General features: G+C 53.4%; 1 protein-coding gene across 6 annotated transcripts in view; it reads left to right on the top strand.

The window, feature by feature from the left end:
• The first annotated feature begins 467 nt into the window (after positions 1 to 467).
• LOC111140905 (treacle ribosome biogenesis factor 1) overlaps positions 468 to 19,820 on the top strand; it is a 37,219-nt gene continuing 17,866 nt past the window's right edge. For 4 of the 6 annotated variants that reach the window (XM_022493165.1, XM_022493161.1, XM_022493163.1 and 1 more), the window contains exons 1-14: positions 481 to 608; positions 2,989 to 3,044; positions 5,883 to 6,067; positions 8,091 to 8,164; positions 8,899 to 9,085; positions 9,696 to 9,769; positions 11,557 to 11,787; positions 13,027 to 13,239; positions 13,460 to 13,681; positions 13,846 to 14,010; positions 14,174 to 14,350; positions 14,509 to 14,760; positions 14,851 to 15,057; positions 19,654 to 19,791. In XM_022493165.1, coding sequence (XP_022348873.1) covers positions 501 to 608; positions 2,989 to 3,044; positions 5,883 to 6,067; positions 8,091 to 8,164; positions 8,899 to 9,085; positions 9,696 to 9,769; positions 11,557 to 11,787; positions 13,027 to 13,239; positions 13,460 to 13,681; positions 13,846 to 14,010; positions 14,174 to 14,350; positions 14,509 to 14,760; positions 14,851 to 15,057; positions 19,654 to 19,791 — 2,289 coding nt within the window. In that variant the 5' untranslated portion in view covers positions 481 to 500. Of the gene's footprint in view, positions 609 to 2,988; positions 3,045 to 5,882; positions 6,068 to 8,090; positions 8,165 to 8,898; positions 9,086 to 9,695; positions 9,770 to 11,556; positions 11,788 to 13,026; positions 13,240 to 13,459; positions 13,682 to 13,845; positions 14,011 to 14,173; positions 14,351 to 14,508; positions 14,761 to 14,850; positions 15,058 to 19,653; positions 19,792 to 19,820 lie in introns of all 6 variants that reach the window. The other 2 variants (XM_022493166.1, XM_022493164.1) reach the window with 1 other exon arrangement.

Below are 19,820 nucleotides of genomic sequence, written 5' to 3'. Positions count from 1 at the left end.
AGCACTAGCCTGAAGTATAGTGCTCAAAGAACGATTTAGGCAATGAATGACAAATAGTCATGGGTCCTAAAAACTCTGTGAAGTGAATAAATGAGTGGGTAACTGGAAGTTCGGGACCAGAGACATGCAGATTAGATGTTCAGAGATGAGTAAAACGCTATCACAGACGTCACAGCGAACAGGGAAAAGACAAATGCCGGCGGTGAGCAAGTCTGGAGGGTTTAAGGAGTCATTCAGATCAAGGCCAGGAGGAGGGACTAGGTTTGACCACGCCCTCCCTGCCAGTGGGAGGCCTCATTATCCTCTAAGCCTCCGCCCCTTTCACCCGCCGGGGCGGAGCCGGCCACTCCAGGAAATAAGACTACATTTCCCGGTGCGCCGCGCGACGCGGGCGAAAGAGGAGCCGGAAGTGGGGCGCGCAAGGTCTAAGGGCACGAGGGAAGTGGCGGGCGGGGACTGAGGGGGGCGTGCAGGTGAGCGGACGGGCTGGTTTCGCCGGCATGGCCGAGGCCAGGAAACGCCGGGAGTTGCTTCCCCTGATCTACCAGCATTTGTTACAGGCGGGCTATGTGCGCGCGGCGCGGGAAGTGAAGGAGCAGAGTGGCCAGGTAAGCGTGCGCGGGCCGTGTGCTAGGGCCGCGTGCAACACTTGGAGAGCGACTGCCTGTTCCCCCTCCCCTAGCGGCCTGGCGGACGCCTAGAGTCGGACCGTGCGGTGCTCTGGGAGGCGGTCGGGGCTAGTGAAGGAGCTTCAGCCTCTGCCCCCGCTGCGGCTCCCTGCCGTTCTGGGCCTCAGTTTCTCCAGCTGTGCAGTGGGCGGGCCCCGATGTGAGATCCGAGGCTCAGGGCTTTGTAATTCCCGCTCCCCTTACCTCCACCCCCTTCCCGGTAGTGGCGGTTTAAAGTTTCCGAAGTCTCGGGCCACGTGGCTCAGCGCGGCCCCGGAGGGCTAGAGGGTTGCTCAGAGACTGAGGGGTGAATTGCGAGCAGACCCCGGGAAGGGTGAGGAGGACACAGAGCGCCGAGGGAAGGGGCTTGTGGCCCCTTACTTGAGGTGAAACTCCGGCCCTCATCCCACCGGTACTGAGTCAGACAGCTTTGGAATGCGAGCTTGTGATGGAGTCATTGCTTACTTCATTCATTTTTTTCAGCAACTCACTCTGGTACTCAGGGTGATGTTGATAGAATGTTGAGCAAGTCCCCCAGCCCTCCTAGGGTTTATAATCTAAATCTGGTAGGAGAGGTGGACATAAATCAAGAATCACAAAAGTAACACGTTAGTTGCCAAGAATGAAAGGTGTAGAGTGATAAGACAGGGATGGTAAATTGCCAGTGTCAGGGATATCCAGGACTGCTTTCCCTGGGATGTGGAAGTTGATTTGAGACCTGAGAGAAGGGAGGTGGATATTCCAGGCAGAGGTGCTAATGCCCTGTGGTGGGAGGGAACTTTCTGCATTTGTACTGGCCTCTAGAAAGTCCGTTGTGGCTGAAGTGTGAAGTACAAGGTGACAGAAGGGGTAGGGAGCCGACTAGAGCCCTGCTGTAGTTGGTTTGGTCTTCATCTGAAGATCAGTGGTAAGTCACTGGAGGGTTTTAAGCTGGTAAAGTGGATATTGACCTGATTAATCTTGCCTTTGGCTGTGGTGTGGGCTCTGGTTCTGATGCTTGCTTCTGGGATCTCCCTAAAGGGTAATGGGCCAAGACTTTATCCAAGCTTTTCTCAACCCTCTTTGGACCTTGAATGCCTTTTTACTCCATGTAGATCACTTAACAGGTAAGTGGGGTAAGAGACAGTACCCATCTTCACTGGGGCATTTGTCTAGGCCAAAGTATCCTGTGCTCATGGAGCATACAATGTAGCAGGAGCAGACAGATGACAAATATTAAAAAAAAAAAAAGGTTAATGATACAGTGTGTTCAGTGATCATAGGTATTAGCTATAAAAGTAAGGCAGGCAAGGAGGATAAGGAATATCAGGGTTCAGTTATAAATAGGGTGATCAGGAAGCCCCACTGGGAAGGTGACATTTCACCTCTGAGAGGACAGAGACCTTAAGGAAGTGAGGGAGTGAGCTATGTAGTTATCAGGAAAGAGCATTCCAGGCAGAAAGAATAGCAGCACTTTTGAGGGCCAGTAAGGAAACAAGTGTGCCTTGGGCAGAGCAGAGTGAAATTGACAATTAGAGTCTGTGTGTTACCAGCCCCTATGCTGGGCACTGACTAGAATATCTTGTTCAGTCCTGATAGTGTCCTACTAGGGGGGTTCTGCTCTTATCCCTGTGTTATAAAGAAGTAGCCCAGAGTCTGATGAGGCAAAGAGATTAGCTCAGCCAATTAGTGGAGGAGCTCTACCTGACTCTAGATGCAGCCTCTTGGCCATTCTGCCTGGATTCCTGATGCTTCCCTCACCTCACATTGCTCACTTGACCTCTCTGGGGCACTTGACACCCTGGGTTCTTGACATTTACAGAGTGGGCCATCTGGCCTTGGCTCCAGAGGGCTGGATTCCACCCAATTCCCTCTGCTTCTACCAAGGGACTGGCATCAGTCTCTTCCCAGCAGAGGAGTGGACCACAGAAATGCCACTGGACACCTTGGATGTCTGGGCTGTGGTTCGTACTGCCCTGGGAAGGTTGACCCACCTGGCCTTTCAGAGACTCTTGAAAGGCTGGGGGTGGAAAAAAACTGTCTTGTGACCTCTAAGCATGGAGAGTGCCCTGAAGGCTCGGGGCTGCTGGATAGATGCTAGCCTGGAACATTCTAACTCCAGTCTTTCAGAGGTACCTCTCGCTGACAACATTGTCTTAAAAGGTTTTAGCTGGAACTACTTGCCCTCCTTGTCTCTAGAAGGTTTGAGTGGTACTGACTAGGGCAAGCAGACATACTTCCCAGCACAAAAGGTCTCCCATGAGGTTGTGGAGAGTTGGGCCCAAGGAGGACTCATATTGTGCTGGGAGTTAATTGCTGCTTTCTCTTTACTTCTCTGCAGAAAAGTTTCCTGACTCAGCCTGTAACCCTTATGGACATCTATACTCACTGGCAACAGTAAGTCTGACGGGGCTGGAAGAGTGGAGTAGGGACACCCCAAGCCATCAGCTTGAAATAAGCTAGGGTTCTGATCTGGTCTGCAGTCTGTCTCCATAGCCCACTGTGGACACTGGCTTTGCCCCTGAGAAGCCAGGTCATAACTATGGGTGTCTGATAGTGAGAGAGGACATTGAGAGCTGTGTTCAATGCTTCCAAGGACCACAGCTTCTCAGCAGCTTGTTACTCATTCAGTCACCGAACATTTATGGCATACCTACCTGCTAAGTGCCAGGTCCTGTTCTGAGTATGGAGCTAACTGTTGTGAGTGAGACAGACATGGTTCCTTCTTTCCTGGAGCTGACATTGGAGTCAGGTAGGCATGCCTCAAAGAATGAAACAAATAAATTAAAATTAAAATGGCAGTAACAATTATGAAAAAGGACCTGGTGCCAAGACCCCATAAACAGGTTAGCTGGGCCTCATTTAGGGGTTTCAGGGAGGTTTCCCTGTGATGACCTTTGGTGTAAGGGCTGCAGGGAGTGGGGGAGGGAATGAGGCAGTAGGTCTGGAGAGGCAGGTAGAGTGGGCCTGGCAGAAGGAACTGCCCGGGCTGAGGCCTGTGGCTACAGTCACAGGGCAGAAGAGGCTGGATGGCTCGCAGAGTCGACCCATGCAAGGCCTCATCGTCCGTGGTGAGAAGTTGCGTCTTTGCCCCAAGAGCGGTGGGGGCCATGAAAGTGTGCAGTGGAGAGTGGTGAGATCACTCTGTAGGATGGCATGGCTGGTTGGGGCTGTGGACACCATCATCCAGGCAAGAGCTGATGGTGCTTGAGACAGGAATAACAGAGGGGGTGTAGAGTCAGACAGTCAGTTCCAGGAATATTAGGGGACGAGACCGAGAGCTGTGGATGGTCTGGAGGGGTGGGCTCGTTGACTCCCAGGTGCCTGGCCTGTGCACTTGCCTGGAAGGTGGGCTTCAGCATGGAGCAAGAAGCAAGCCCAGTTTGGAGGGAGAAGGAGGACATGTTGCGTGTGAAATGTCTGTGAAACATGCAGAAACAGGAAAGGCGGGGGGTAATCCAAAGGCATATCAACAGAAGAATAGTTTGAGAGGGAGGGAAGGGGTAATCATCCTCTCTGTGAACTGGCCTGACCACAGTCATCCAGGGGAGTGAAGGACCTGCAGTCGTGTCCCATGTTGAATGAATAGAAAATACTGAACTGTCCAGGATGGACAAGAGATGGCAAAGGGGCAGGTGATAGGTGTGCACATCTCTGAGGACAAAGGAAGTGAGCTGTTGTCTGGGGTCCTGAGAGTCTGAAGTGCGACCCAGAGGTACTGCTTTAGGGAGACAAGCTTCAGCTTCTGAATACAAGCACTTGGTCATCAGCTATCCAGAAATGAGGTAGGCTACCTGTCATCAGAGGTGTGTAAGCAAGGGCGAGAATGATGTGGAAGAGATCCCAGCTTCCAGTGGAGAGCTAAGGTCTGTGAAGACCCTGTCAGCTCTTGGTTCTCAGCTACCCTCTGCTGTAAGGTAAGGTCAGAGTGCAGTTCCCTCCCTGCACTTCCTCTCCCTCACCCCCTTCAGCGTGTGCAGGTGTCTGGCACTTCCCTAGAGAACCGCTTCAGTGAGCCCCTTGTCACTGGTCCCTTCTGTGGGTGAGGGGTACTGAACGAGGACCTCACACCCACCAGAGGCAGCCTAGTCTAATGGTTCTCAGCAGAGTTCAAACCCAACAACTAGCTATATGACCTTGGGCAAACTTGGCTTCCTTGAGTCTGTGTCTTCATCTGTAAAATACAGTAATAGTAAATAAGGTGCTAAACCTGACCATTGGAGGTATATCCTCCCCCACGCCCAGTATTTATTGAGTGGCAGCTACTATGAGCCAGAACTGTTCTTAATATACCTGGGACGAACCAGAGAAGAATCCCCACCCTTATGAAACTACATTCTGTTGGGGCGAGAGGAGCAGAATGAATTGATAAGTGTAATAAGTGAAACCTGTATTTCAGGGGAGTCCCAACAAGTGGCCTTCCTGGAAACAGGGGACCACAAACTGTGACAGCACAGCTAGCCCAGCTGGAGAACACAGGGCACAGACAGTGACACTGTCGGGATGGGAGGGTCAGGTCAGAGGAGATGGTCCTTGTACACTGCAGGGGCTCAGCCATCTGGGTGCTTGTCCTGCCCATGCCCCAGACTTCCAAAATTCTTCCTCTCTGACCCTGAGCAAGTCAGTTGTTCATTTTTTTTCAGCTATAAGCTAACATGCTGAAGATACATAGTGAGCCAGCAGAGGTTCCTGCCAGCACCCTCTCCCCGCCCCAGGGTTTGATGATGTAGCTGGGGAGTCAGGCAGGAAGTCAGTAGAATAGCAGGAGGGAGAAAAGTGCTCTGAAGAAAACGAAACAGGATGGCAGGGCAGAGACTGGCGGGGTTGGGCCATGACCAGGCAGGGCCTTTGAGGAGTCTGTATTTGCACTGAGGCCTGAAGCACAGGAAGTAGCTGAGCAGGGTCTTCCAGAAAGAGGGCAGTGCTGGTGCTTCAAGTTCTGGAGGCGTGGGGGAGTCTGGATGGTCCTATGAACAGCCTACAGGTGCTGGCTCATCACACTCAGTAATGGTTGGCCATTGTTATATAATGTTATTGACCTTTCCTGGTTATTTTGAAGACTAATAGTTTATGAAATGTGTGAAAATGCAGAATACAAGTGTATTACACCATGTTCTCAAACCCTCCGAGCACATTTCCTTGGGGGGCGGGGGGGTGGGTGCATGTCTTTCTTTTCAAATCTCCTGGAAGTGCCCTTGCCACCTGGTTGGTATAGCCAGTCACTTCGTCCTGCAGAACCTCAGAGGTTGGCCAGAAGCGGAAGGCGGAGGAGGATGCAGCGCTGCAGGCTAAGAAGACCCGAGTGTCAGACCCCATTAGCAGCTCTGAGAGCTCGGAAGAGGAGGAGGAGGAGGAGGAGGCAGAAGCTGAAGCCGCCAAAGCCAGTAAGCAGGCCCTGCCTGCTGGGGGAGCTCCGGCCGGTGTGTTTGTAGGGGCTGGGCCCAGGGCCCTGCAGCTTCAGGGGGCAGGCGTTTGATATTGGGTTGTTCCAGGGGGAGAGCCCACCTCTAGCTTCTCCTCCAGTGAGCCCTGGGAAGACCAGGACCTTTTAGAGAGAAGATTGGAAGCATCTCACATACCTCTTGCAGTATTTAGTTGAGCCCTTTCTCGTGCCAAACATCGTGTCCCGGGTACTGGGAATCCAGTGGTGAACAAAAACTGAGCTGGGCCCTTGCAGTCTGATTTGAGGTACAACAGCTACATTGTTGCAAGTCCCCCGGGTGATTCTGATGAAGATGGAAAGAAGCCCACATTTGTAGAAGAGCTGCTGGAAGGATCTCAGAGGGCAGCTGACAGGCACCCCTTCTGTTTTGCCTATGGGCTGCCAGGGGAGGGGCTGTGCTTCCTGTCATTCTGGAAGAGTACAAGGTAGCACAGGGAGGCTCTCCTGGGCACTCTGGTCTCAGAGCTTTCACCGGGTGACCCCGTGAGGCCTGCCCAGCCCCTTCTGCCCAAGTCCTCAAGACGGTTCGTACTTGAACCAACATAGCTGTAACTCCACAGAGGAATCGTCCTTTTTCTCTGCAAGGTTATTGGGTTTTGCTTACAAAGAAGGTAATTTCTTGATTTTAGGTATATTTTCCGATTGTAAAAGAAATCCAGGATTCACTGTGGACTGTTCGTTATAGGATTTACAAAAATGGTTAAAAAGACGGGGAAAAAATTACCCATACTCTATCGCCTACGATTTGGCAAATTATTCTTCCATTTATTTTTCCTGAGCATGTTTTTAAAAATATTCAAGATCGTATTGAATATATCTTATATCTTTCTTAATCTTCTAAAATTATAAATGCAGAACAGGTTCACTTTGAATCATACAAAAGCACATGGAAGAAAAATGAGTGGTGTTCTGATCTCCTATCCTGGTTCCCTTTCTCCCCGATATGTATCCTAGCGGGTGGCTTTACAGCTGTCCCCTTTGCATCTGAGCCTACAGACAGCTGTCCGTATGTGCATACATCCATAGCTCCGTGCTGTGAAACACAAAAACTGGTCAATTTCATACTGACTTATATCTGATATAAATGAATTTTTATTTAGTGAGTCTTAGTGATATTTTATTAATTTTCCTGTGATAACGGAATCGTAATCAAGTCCTCGTTGAGAGAAGCATATGGAAATATTTGTGGGCAGCGTGGTACATGTCTGGCATTCTCTTCAGAATCATACTTGATGGGGAAGGGAGCCAGAGAGGCTGGTTGACATCACATTGTCCACAAGTTGGTAATGGTTGGTGCTGTGTGGTTCGTTCTACTTCCTCTCCACTTACAAATGCATCTAAAAATTAAAAAGAGAGGGAGATGGAGTTAAATGCCAGGAAGGGAGTTAGACCATGCCATTCATCTCCGCATTGTCCTCTTGCATTCACAGCACGCCCTAGAAATCTTGTCCTGTCTGAGCTCTAGGGAGACAGTCCCCTGGTATAAGAGCACCAGGAATCTCTAAGTCTTAACATCTGACCAGTTCCTGGGCCCATGTTCAGCTGCCTTTCCACTAGAAACCCTCGAAATCCTGAGCAGCTTTCTGTGTGGCCCGAGGGCGGGTGGGCTGACCACCGTCCCAGTCCTGCTGAGTGACTCAGGCTACAGCGTGGTCGCCTGCGGGGCTGGCCCACCCTGAAGTGGGGCCTTGCCATCGAGGTAGTATGCAGCACGCCTGTGAGCCAGCCCTTTCCTCTGGGGGCTCCAGTGTCTCATGCCAGCCAGGGCTCCCTGGGGGACGCAGATCCGTGGCTTTCATGTCGCCCTGCCCTCTTGCTCCTTCTGGCTATGGCTCCTGCACCCCAGAGCTCTTTTCCACAAGTCTGGGCTCAGCCTCAGGTCCTCGTGCCAGCACCAGGCAGCCATACCAGTTGAACTGTCCAGTGAGCTGAGACCTGTTGTCTGTTCTCAATGAGAAAAAGCTCACCTGGCTCAGCCTGAGGGTGTTTCTGTCTTACAGCCCTAAGACTAGCGGCTACCAACTCCTCAGCGGCGGGGCCGGTTTTGCCGTCGGGCGCAAAGGAGAAAGCCAAGGTGAGTAGGACCACCTTTGAAGCTGTGGCCTGTGGGAGTGAAGTGCCCTACAGGGGGACAGTCCCCTGTGTCAGAGAAGGATAGGGTTGTGGATAACAGTCTGACTTGGATTCAGATGGCAGCCTTTATCACCAGTCGTGTGACCCTAGCACGTCCCTTCACCTCTCTGGGCCTCAGTTTCCTTTTCTGTAAGGTGGAAACATTGCACACTGCTCCAGGCCCCTGGGCACAGCATGCACCTATAACAGCTTCTTTCCCCGTCATCCCTGCAGTCGCCTGTTCAGCCAACAACTTGTGACCCATCTAGTTATTTTCTGGGCACAGTGGGAGGCACCACAGTGAATGAGACGCCTGTGGCTCTGAAACTACGAAGCTCATTTTCTAGACTGAAACCACTCAGAGTGGAAGACCATGCGCTGGTAGTGGAGGAGGCAGCGTTAGAGACCCGAGGACACATCCCTGACTGCTGGGCGCGCTTTCAGCCATGCCAAGTAGTGCTAGGAACCACAGCAGACCACTCAGTACTGCTTAGCAAGTAATTCCTGTGTCCCAGGAACTGCCACTGGGCATTCTCCAAGCCTCCCATGAGGGCGGGTGCCACTGTCAGCCCCACCTTAGAGATGAAGTAACGGACAGAGGGAGGGAATTTGCCCAAACTCGCACAGCTGGGAAGAGGTCTGTGCTCGTCATTCACCAGGCCGTACCTGGCGTGTCTGTCACCCCGTCCTTTGTAGGCGAAGACCAAGAAAGCCAGCAAGATGGTGAACTCCACACCACATCCGGCCTCTGGAAAGGCAGTGGCCCACCTTCTGTCTGGGAGGTCCCCCAGGAAGTCAGCAGGGCCCTTGGCAAATACCGTTCTGGTCTCAGAAACTGAGGAGGAAGGTGGCGTCCCGGCCCTCAGAACCACAGCCAAGCCTGGTGAGCGGCGCTGACCTCTAGACACCAAGCCCCCTGAGTTTGGGCTGGGGAGGCAGGCCCCGGGCACTGCTTTATTAGGCTGTGGGACATTCTGGAATTTAAAGGTTTGTCTCCGTGGCAGTAAGGACTCCACACCTCGATGAGGGAGGGTCTGCTGCAGGGACAGGTCAGGCTTTGTCAAGGGAGTTGGAGCAGCCCTGGGTGGTGATGGAGCATTTTCTGGTTTATTGTTCTCAGGTGGGTCTGGGGCCCACTGTAGAGGCTGAGACTCAAGTGAGAGCCTGGGTTTGCCTCAGTCTCTCATGTCAAATAGGCGTTTGCCTGCCTGCCTCAGTGTGATGATGGCAGGAGATCTCCGAGCCATCAGATGCTGGCTTGTGTGTAGTAGGACCTGGTCTCTGACCCTTCCCAGGGCCACAGTGTGTGGGAACACGGAGACGGGTGGCCCGCGCCTCAGCTGTGGGGCTTCAGGATAGGTGGGGCTGAAGCTCGGCATGCGAGAAGCGAGCACAGGGCCTCTGCCTCTCATTGGCTGACGTGGCAGAGCGCTGGCGAGGGGAGGGCGGTCTGGAAGGGCAGTTCCTCAGTCTTCTCCCTCTTCCTCCCTCAGGAATGGCATCAGCCAACCAGGTTGACAGCTCCAGCGAGGAGACCTCCAGCTCGAGCGATGAGACCTACGTGGAGGTAATTGCCACTGTCCTCAGGAGCTGCCATCTAACCTCTAACCCTCCCAGCAGCCTGGCTGGAGCTTCACACACCAGTGGGGCCAAATCAGTTCTAGTGTTTCAGGCGGACTGGGAGCTGGAGAGGCCGAGGCCTGGGGAGGGGAGCCAGGTGCTGCTTGTCATACCTTGGGCATGAGAGAGGTCTCAGGTTGGCAGGGAGAGATGCCAACCTGTCTGTGAGACAAGGGAAGGCTTCCTGGGAGAGGTGGCACTGGAGCAGAGGCTTGACGCATAGGGGACTCACCAGGAAGGGATGTGGGGAAGGAAAGAGTGTTTCAGCAGGAAGAGCTGCACGAGCCAAGGGCCGCGGCAGGAGGGCGGCCGTAGGTGGTGTGGTCAGGTGAGTTGGGTGAGGGGTTCTGGGCCCGCTGGTGAATGCCAGGCCTAGGTGCGTGGTCAGTGATGGTCAGGTGTTGGTCTGTGGCGTTAACCCCTCTCGTAGCTGTGACCAGGGAGTCACTCTTGATGGGGCATCCACACCTTGGGAATATAGGGGCAGGCAGGAGGGACGTGGAGAGGACATGAAGGCATCCTGGGAAGTTTGACTACAGTGTCACAGGTCGCTAGGGGAAACGTAGAGAGCCCCGAGGGGCAGCAACAAGGCTGTGACACTGTGGACAAGGTGCAAGGGACAGAAGAGGGGTCAGAGTAGGCAGGGCCACAGTCCGCTGCCGGGCCAGGAGGATGGGCAGGAGGAGGTTGGGTTGTACTCTGGGCTATGTAAGAAACCATTGCAAGGTTTCAGGCATGGAGGTAAGACGGCCTGATTTATGTTGGAGAGAGGTTGCTGGTTGTGGCCTGGGTTGGAGGACAGGGCAGAGGGAAAGCAGCGAGACTGTTGAAGCAGCTGGTGTAGTGAGGCTGATGGCAGGCCCCAGGGCGCCTACTAGAAAGGGCGTGTGGAGGGAGAACCAGCGGGATTTTGGGCGGGGGGAGTTGGTTTGGTGCCCAGAGTACTTCTCCCTTGTCTCCCGCCTCACCCAGTGAAGGTGGAGACCTTCCTCCTATCTCCCCCAGGCCTGGCCGAAGGCCGCTCCCCACATCCCATTGCCACCCAGATACAGCCATCAGGGCTCCTCGGGCTCCCATCCCTCCCAGCCCTGCCACGGGAAAGGGGACCACTTCTGGCCCTGGAAAGCCAGCAGCCAGACTCACAGCTTTGGTGGGCCAAAGGCCATAGCAACTTGAGGAGATGGCTGCCCCAGGAACCCAAGGTCAGGTGAAATCTGATGACGGAGGTGGAGGTAGGGCACTGCCTGCCTTGGAAATGTCAGGGTTTTAGAAGTATAAGAAAGCCCATAGCGGAGAGAAACGTGCCCCAGGAAGCAAGTGGTAAGACCAGAGTTCAAATCCTAGCCTCCTGGCCCTTGGGATGACCACCACCATGATCAGATCCTGCAGTCGAAGGGGGGACGGAGTGAGCCTCCCGGTGGAGAGAGACTGCCCCTCTGGGCTGGGTGGACTGTGCATGCCAGGTGGCAGGGGAGCATAGTGTTAGAGGGTTCTGCCCCCAAGGCCACACAGTCACGGTTCTAGTCATGATTTTGCCCTTCATTTTGGTCTTGAATGACTCAACCTCCCTGAGCTTCTTGTCCTTTTCTGGAACGTGAGTGTAAAGATGGCGTCTGTCTCAGGGAGTTGAGAATCGTAGGATACAAGGAAAGGCCTTGATAAACCATAGAGCCTCTCCTACCCCTCAGAGGCAAAGAGGAGTAATTTCTCCCTAATTGCATTTTCTTGTTCCAGATGAAACCTTCAGTAAAACCACCCCAGGTCAAAGCCTCACCAGTGCCTGCCAAGGACTCTCTCGGAAGAGGGGCAGCCCCAACGCCTGGGAAGGCAGGGGATGTGACCCCCCAAGTCAGAGGAGGTGCCCTGACCCCAGCCAACAAGGCCAAGGTGCCAGAAGAGGACTCCGAGAGCAGCGAAGAGGAGTCTGAGAGTGAGGAGGGCGCCCCTGCGGAGCCGCCCCGCCAGGTGAGGCCTGGGGCGGACTACCCCTCGGCGTCCCGGGCCCCCCTGCAGCCAGGGACTCTTCCATGGCCCCCAGAGGCCGGCCGGACGCCTGCATGACCAGCACCTCCACCAAATAAATGAGCCTCACCTTGGCGTTTGGGGGCCAGGAGGTGAGGGTGTGAAAATTGAGGGGCAAGGACAGTTGGGCTTGCTTCAGCCACCCGTGGAAATTGCCCTTCTTGCCTGAGTGGCAGCTTAGAAGGCTGCTTCCCATGGGGTGGTCCTAAACCCCGCTCTATCAGTAACTCCCCTTTACCTCAGTTTCCCTGTCTAATGAATGGATGTGACCAGCTGGTCTTATTGTGAAGGGATTTAAGTTTTAATTGCTTGGTCATCTGGCTTCTCTGGCCAAATCATGGTTTGTTAACTAACAGGGATCCTGTTAACTTCCATCTGCTGGGATCCCCTCGCCTGGGCAGGTGGCCAGGGCTCCTGGATCGTCTGAGGGAAAGCAGGGGGTGCTGGGAGGCTGTTGGGGTTGGAGAGCCAGGAGGAGGAAGCATCAGACAGACAGTGGTGGGAAAAGGCCCCACAGCCCTGAGCTGGCCAGGTGAGGCCCAGAAGGGGAGGTCCCGGTCCCCTCACAGGTCTGGGGAGGTATAGTAAATAAGGTTCACTTTGCTGGGTGTTTAAGAGGAGGGTGAGGTGGGCTGTGCTGTAGGAATGGTAATTAAAATAGAGTCCTCAGGGAAAGCCTTACAGAGATGTCGAGGATCTGAAGCAGGCTGGGGGCAGGGGCGTGCACATGGACATTTAGACAGAAGTCATTCTGGTGGGGAAGCACAGCAAGTGCCAAGGCCCTGAGGCAGCAGTGGGAATGAGAATTGTTACATACAGGGTGCAGCAGTGGGCCAGGCCAGACCTGCTGCCTATGCTCCCAGAGCTCTCCCGCTGACGGGGGAGTCCAGCCGAGGGCAGCTCTGACCCCTGTGTGGGCATCAGGGAGGACTGCCGAAGGAACTGCTGTCTGTCTCGGACCCAGAGGAGGAGGCGGTGGTGGCCAAGTGGGATGGGCGGGGCTGGGAAGGCCCCAGAAGTGAGAGTGAAGCTGATAGGCCAGGCCTGAGCACCAGTCAAGGTAGAGAGTGAGGAGAGTAGTGGGGGCGTCTTCTGGGCCCCAGCTAAGGCCTCCACTTTGTTCTGAGGTCCCCACCAGAGGGTGAGGAGGAGAGGAACAAACCACCCCTTCTCTTTTACTAGGTGAAGGCCTCAGACACAGTTGTCCAGGTCAGAGCTGTGTCGGGTCCTGTCAAGGGGACCTCTGGGAAAGGGGCGACCCCAGCACCCCCTAGGAAGGCAGGGCCTGCAGCTACGCAGGCCATGGCCAGGAAGCCAGAGGAGGACTCAGACAGCAGCAGTGAGGAGGAGTCTGACAGTGAGGAGGAGGCGCCGGCTGCTAAGACACCACTTCAGGTGAGGCCTGGGAGGGGAAGGTCCGTGCAGCCCGAGCCCCTCCCCTGAAGGCCCTCTGAGGACTTGCTCTGCCATCTGCAAGAGCCCTAGACATGCTCAGAGCCCCACCCCAGCTCACCTCAGGTTTGTGTGGCGTCCTCTGCCCTGTCTGGTCTCTTGTGTCTCCTCCTCATGTCCACTCTCTGGGCTCCCTTCCCTGATTCCATTTATCTCCTTCCAGGTGAAGCCTTCAGGGAAGACCCCCCAGGTCAAAGGTGCCTCAGCTTCTGCCAAGGAGTCCCCTAGGAAAGCAGCTCCTGTACTGCCCCCTGGCAAGGCAGGGCCTGTAGCCGCCCAGGTGGGGAAGGGGAAGGGGGAAGACGACGCAGAGAGTAGCACTGAGGAGTCCGACAGCGAGGAGGAGGCCCCAGCAGCTGTGCCCCCAGCCAAGAGCCCTGCTCAGGTGAGGAGGCAGGTGCCACTGCTCGGAGAGCCCATCCATTGGCTTGTCCTCCCCCTCTGTGCCTGGGGCCCTGCACCCTGCATTTGCCTTCCTCTCCTCCTGTCTCCCCTCACACACAGTTCTCTGTGGGCCCCAGCCCTGATCTCGTCTTTTGTTACTTCCAGGCAAAACCTTTGGGGCAAAACTCCCAAGTCAGAGCTGCCTCGGGTCCTGTCAAGGGGCCCCCTCAGAAGGTGGGGCTGGCAGCCACCCCAGTAGGGAAACAGGAGAAGGACTCAGAGAGCAGCAGCGAGGAGGAATCAGACAGTGAGGCGGAGGCACCGGCCCAGGTGAGGCGCCTGCCCGTAAGGCTCTTCTCTCCCGCTCAGGGCCAGGAGCCGTCTTCCCCGGACCACATACACACACACTGACTCTGCTTGCCCTCTTGGTCTGTGTCTCTGCACACAGCCATGCTCTCCACCCCCTCCCCTGATCTTGTGTGTCTCACTACAGGCAAAATCCTCTGGGAAGATCCAGGTCAGACCTGCCTCAGGTCCTGCCAAGGGGCCCCCTCAGAAGGCAGGGTCTGTGACCACCCAGGGCAAGGCCAAGGTGTCCAAGGATGACTCGGAGAGCAGTGAGGAGTCAGACAGTGACGAGAAGGCGCCTGCAGTCCCGGCTCCAGCCCAGGTGGGGCTCAGGAGGGGCCTCGGTGCAGCGCGACCACCCCCACCAGTCAGCTCCCCGGGGAGCAGAGGGGAAGGATGGCAGCGGGGCTCCACCCCAGAGCAGACGGGGGCTCTGAATTCAGGCTCCTTCTCTAGCTTCTGACTTCTGCTTCCTCTCAGGCAAAACCATCTGTGAAAACACCCCAGATCAAGGCCTCCCCAAGGAAGGGCACCCCCATTACCCCAGCACCTGCCAAGGTCCCCCCAGTGCGAGTGGGCACGCCAGCAACTTGGAAGGTGGGAGCAGCAACTTCTCCAGCCTGTGCCTCATCCCCAGCTATGGCCAGGGGCGTCCAGGGGCCAGAGGACTCTTCAAGCAGCGAGGAGTCCGACAGTGAGGAGGACCTCGCTCCTGCCCCAGCCGTGGGACAGGTGAGGCCAAGTTTATTCAGCTGACTCAGGGCCAGTGCTCACGTGGCCCCTGGGGTACCTGTGACCCGCTTCTATCCCCTGTCATTCCAGGCAAAGCCTGTGGGGAAAGGTGTCACCGTGAAAACTGCCTCTACACCCACTAAAGGGTCCTCAGGCCAAGGGACTGCCGCAGCACCCCCTGGAAAGGCAGGGCCTGCAGTGGCCCCAGTCAAAGTCAAAGCTGAGCTGCCGGAAGACTCTTCGGAGAGCAGTGAGGAGGACTCCGACAGTGAGGAGGCGGCCAAAGCTCCCGCCCAGGTGAGGCCAAGGAAGAGCCAGTCCATAGCACCCACACCAGAGCCTGGGGCAGGGCTGAGGAGAGGCTTTTCTGGGCTGTTCTTGCCCCCACCCCCGCCCCCTGCATGTGCAGAAACCTCAAGGGCAGCCTCAGCCCAGCCTCCTTCCCCACTTTTCACTCTGTCTCCTCCACCTGTCAGAGGCAGCAGGGTCTTGCCCGTGGCCTTTTGAGCTCCTGTTGAGATTCCTTATGCCTTCCACAAGCTCTGTTGAGCAGCCCATCTGCCAGGCACTGTCCTGTCTCCCTCCGGGAGTTCCCAGTGTAGGTGGGGGCATGGACGTGTGCCCAAGTTACTCCAGCATGGTGTGCCAAGGTTGAGAATAGAGCTTGTACGTGGGCTAACAGCATGGCAGGTGATGGCGTCTAGGGGTTTCCAGGAAGGAGGGCCTCCTGGAGGAAGTGGCATTGGGAACTCTGGGCTGAAAGAGCCGGCCGGGAGGGCGGAGTGTTCTAGGCAAAGAAACTAGCCTGTATGAAGGCCCAGAGGGTGGGAGGGCACTTGGCCTGAGTGAACTGCCCCAAGCAGAGCATTTGGTGGGATCTCTGAGGGAGCAAGTAGGGCAGGGGCAGACGGCAGGGAGTTTGGAGCCAGACTGCCTGGGTTCAGGTCCTAGCAACATGTCCTAGCAAGTGAGGAATCCACACAGGACCTTGGTTTTACTTGTCTGTAATTGGAAATCTGCCTTCGCAGGATTGAGAAGGTAATGGGGCCTCACCTGCACACCCAGCAAGGGGCCTGCGCACTGCAGGCTCGTTCATCGGCCCTGGGAGGGGGCCAGGCTGATGGGGAGCAGACTCAGGAGTCCCCTCCCAGCCTGGAAGAGAGAAGTTGGGGAAAGTGAAGGTCACGCATGCCCTGTGCTCACTCACCATCTTATTATTTGTAATTGTTGCTCTTTAGTCATTTCTTTTTTTTCCCTATATCAAAGCACACATTTTCTATAATTTTTGTTCGTTTGTTTGTTTGTTTCCCTCTCCCTTTTGCTTTGTGGGACACAGGTTCCTGTGATTCTGCTAGTGAGGTTTTGACCTGTGTGCAGGCCCTGTTGGAGTCCTAGCCCAACAGCTCCTATCCTGTTTATAAGCTACAGACACGTCCCAATGCCTGAAAAGTTTCATTGTGCTCATTGCTTCAGTGTCTGAGCCTCCCATCAGTACCATTAGTCGGGTGTTCACTCGCTTTGGTTTCTGGAGGAGGAAATTAGAGCTTAGAAGAGTTGGTTGCTGACCTGCTTCAGCCCAGCCGGGGAGGGTCTGAGCTGGGCCTAGGCCCCAGCGTGCCTGCCTCAAAAGCCTTTGACTTTCATATATCCTTCTGCTGCGTCTTGACCCAGACTTTTCCAACCACAGACATGATTATGCTCCGGGGCTTTGCTTTCTTCCAACACACAAAATAAAACGGCTAATCCCTCTCTAGGGGCCCAGCTTTATAGCCTGATGCCCTGTCAGAAGATGGTGCTTACCCCTAGCTTCAGGAGGCCTGACTTGCCTCCGCTGAGACAGGCGGCTCTGATAGGAGTCTTATCTGAAGGATAAGGATAATCAAGCCTCTGTTGCGGGGTTCTGGTGGGGATGAACTGAGAATCCTTGTATGGCTTCCCTCGCAGAATGCCATCTGTGCACACTGAGTGCGTCCCGCACGCTCAGTACTGCTGGGGTCAAGTGAGTCACACAGTCTCTGGTCTGCTCAGAGACCCTAGCCAGCTCAAAGGAAGCTGTCCATGTGAGAGCTGAGGTTCAGAACAAAGTAACAAAGACAGGACTGGTTCTGGAAAACCAGATGTGCCAGAGACAGAGAAGGAGGTGATTCTCCATTGAAATGCCATAGGAAGAGAGCCCTTGTGTGAAAGGGGTGGGAGAAATGGCCAGTTGGCCTGTGATGATTGGCTGAATAAGTGGGAGGATGCCTTTAGGGCCTGACCTTGTGTTGTATGTTGACTGTACATCTTTTTCTTCTTTTCTTTCCTTTTTTTTTTTAAAGATTTTATTTATTCATCGGCACAAGCAGGGGGAACAGCAGACAGAGGGAGAAGCAGGCTCCCCACTAAGCAAGGAGCCTGATGCGGGACTGGATCCCAGGACCCTGGGATCCTGACCTGAACTGAAGGCAGTCACTTAACCAACTGAGTCACCCAGGTGTCCTTGTTGATACTACATCTTATGACATTACATTTGCTTACCTGTTTTCTTGGCTTTTATAGATTCCTTGGGATTTTCTTTTTTAAAGATTTTATTTATTTATTTATTTGACAGACAGAGATTACAGGTAGGCAGAGAGGCAGGCAGAGAGAGAGGAAGGGAAGCAGGCTCCATGCTGAGCAAAGAGCCTGATGCGGGGCTTGATCCCAGGACACTGGGATCACGACCTGAGCCGAGGGCAGAGGCTTTAACCCACTGAGCCACCCAGGCACCTCTCCTTGGGATTTTCTATATACAAAGCATGTTGTCTGTGAACAAGGGCAGTTTTACTTTTTCCTCTTCAGTCTAGACAGCGTATATTTCTTTTTCTTGCCTTACTGCGCTGGCTAGACCCTCAGGTACAATGTTGAATAGCAATGGTGAGAACAGCCAGCCTGGCCTTGTTTCTCATTTAGGGTATAGCATTCAGTGTTTTCACTGGTTAGTATGATTTTAGCTTTTTAGCTCTAAGTTTTTCAAAGATGCCCTTTATCAGGATGAGGAAGTTCTTTTTTCTTTTCTTTTTAAGATTTTATTTTTAAGTACATTCTATACCCAACGTGGGACTTAAACTCACAACCACAAGATCGAGAGTCCCATGCTCCACTGACTGAGCCAGCCAGGTGCCCCCAAGGAAGTTCTTTTCTGCTCTTAGTTTGTTGAGTTTTTATTGTGAGGTTTGGAGTTGAATTTTTGTCAAATGCTTTTCTTCTCTTGAAGTGATCTTACTATTTTGTTTTGTTTTTTTCCCGTCTGTTAATGTGATATATTTCTTGTAGTTGATTTTTAGGTATTAAATCAACCCTTCATTCTTGCGATAAATCCCACTGGGACATGCTGTCTGCTCCTTTTTTGTTGTTGGATTTGGTTTGCTACAGTTTTTGCGTCTATATCCGTCAGGAATATTAGTCTGTAGTTTTTGTGTGATGTGTTGGCCTGGGATTGGTATCCGGGTGACACTGGCCTCATGAAATGGGTTTGGTAGTATTCTCTCCTTTGTTTCCTGAGGGTTTATGTTGGATTGGTATTGCTTCTTCCTTAGTAGAATTCACCAATAAGGATACGTGGGCCTGGGTTTTTTGTGTGTGGAAGATTTTTTAATTATTAAGTCAATATCAAAAACTATTATGGGTCTATTCAGGTTTTTTTTGCTTCTTGAGTCATATTTTGTACTGTATTAACACTTGTGAGGTCACCTTAGTGCTGGTGTCTCTGTTTTCTTAAGTGAATGTAAAAGACCTTGCTCCCCTCTGGATGACTTTTCTGTGCTGATGAGCACCTTGACCTTTGCCAGACACAGTCTGTGCTTGAGAGCGCTTTCTTTCTTGAAGTACTGATTCTTAGTTTCACTTGGTCTCATGTGGATGGGGAAGTCACTGATCAGATGACATCTCTGAATGAGTCATGGGCTTAGAGACACTGAGATTCCTCATTCTGCCTCACATTAGCCCAGTTTGCTTTCATACTCCTGTCCGCGATCTTACCATCAAAGGTTTTACTCTTTGTTGCCCTCATCTTTCTAGGTCTGTGTTTGCTTGGATACCCCGAGAGAGTTTGGGGGGAATCCCTTGGATATCAGATAAGATTGGGTTGAACTGAAGAAAACCTCAGACAGCCATGGTTTTCTGTCTTCTTCTGCCATCTTGAGTACCTGGCTCCTGCCTCATATGCTATTATGGCTGCTAGAGCTCAGCTGTTATCTCAGCATTTCTTCCAGCTGGAAGGAAGAAGACCATGTTTTCGGGGCGCTGGGTGGCTCAGTGGGTTAAGGCCTCTGCCTTTGGCTCAGGTCATGATCCCAGGGTCCTGGGATTGAGTCCCGCATCGGGCTCTCTGCTCAGCAGAGGGCCTGCTTCCTCCTCTCTCTCTCTGCCTGCCTCTCCACCTACTTGTGATATCTCTCTCTATCAAATAAATAAATAAAGTCTTAAAAAAAAAAAAAAGACCATGTTTTCAACTGCGTAAGAAAGTTGAATTGTATACTTGACTTCCATTCTGTTAGCCAGAAGTTAAACTCCTGGCCACCTAGTTGAAAAGGGAGCCTGGAAAAGTACATCTGCTCTGGGTAGGCTCCTACTTAGCTAACACTAAGAAAAGTGCTCACAATAACGAGTTTATGTGCCAGGAACATGCTAAACACTGTGACTCTTCCACTTAAGCCTCATGATAACCTTGTGGGTGGGCATTATTGTTAGCCCCATTTTACAGAGGAGGAAACTGAGGCCACAGAGGTTAGTGATTTGCCCAGGTTCGCACAGCTATTAAATGGAGGAGCAAGAATCCAAAGTCCAGCATCTGACTCCAGAATCAGAGTTCTTGGCTAACCACTCTGCTGCATCTTACCTTCTCCCTTCCATAATTCTTGTTTCTCCTTCCAGATGAAGGCCTCTATGAAAACTCCTCAGAGCAAAGCCAACCCAGCTCCCACCAGAGCAGCTTCAGCCAAAGGGGCAGCATCAGCTCCAGGAAAAGGGGTCATGACAGCTGCTCAAGCCAAGCAGGAGTCCCCAGCCAAGGCAAGTGGGTCCAGAAGCCCAGGAGGCGC

This window comes from Enhydra lutris, unplaced genomic scaffold, assembly GCF_002288905.1.
Source record: "Enhydra lutris kenyoni isolate GAN:26980312 unplaced genomic scaffold, ASM228890v2 scaffoldscaffold5, whole genome shotgun sequence".
NCBI classification, from domain to species: domain Eukaryota; kingdom Metazoa; phylum Chordata; class Mammalia; order Carnivora; family Mustelidae; genus Enhydra; species Enhydra lutris.
Note: the sequence above shows the minus strand (reverse complement) of the source record. Positions and strands in the feature narration are given on the sequence as shown.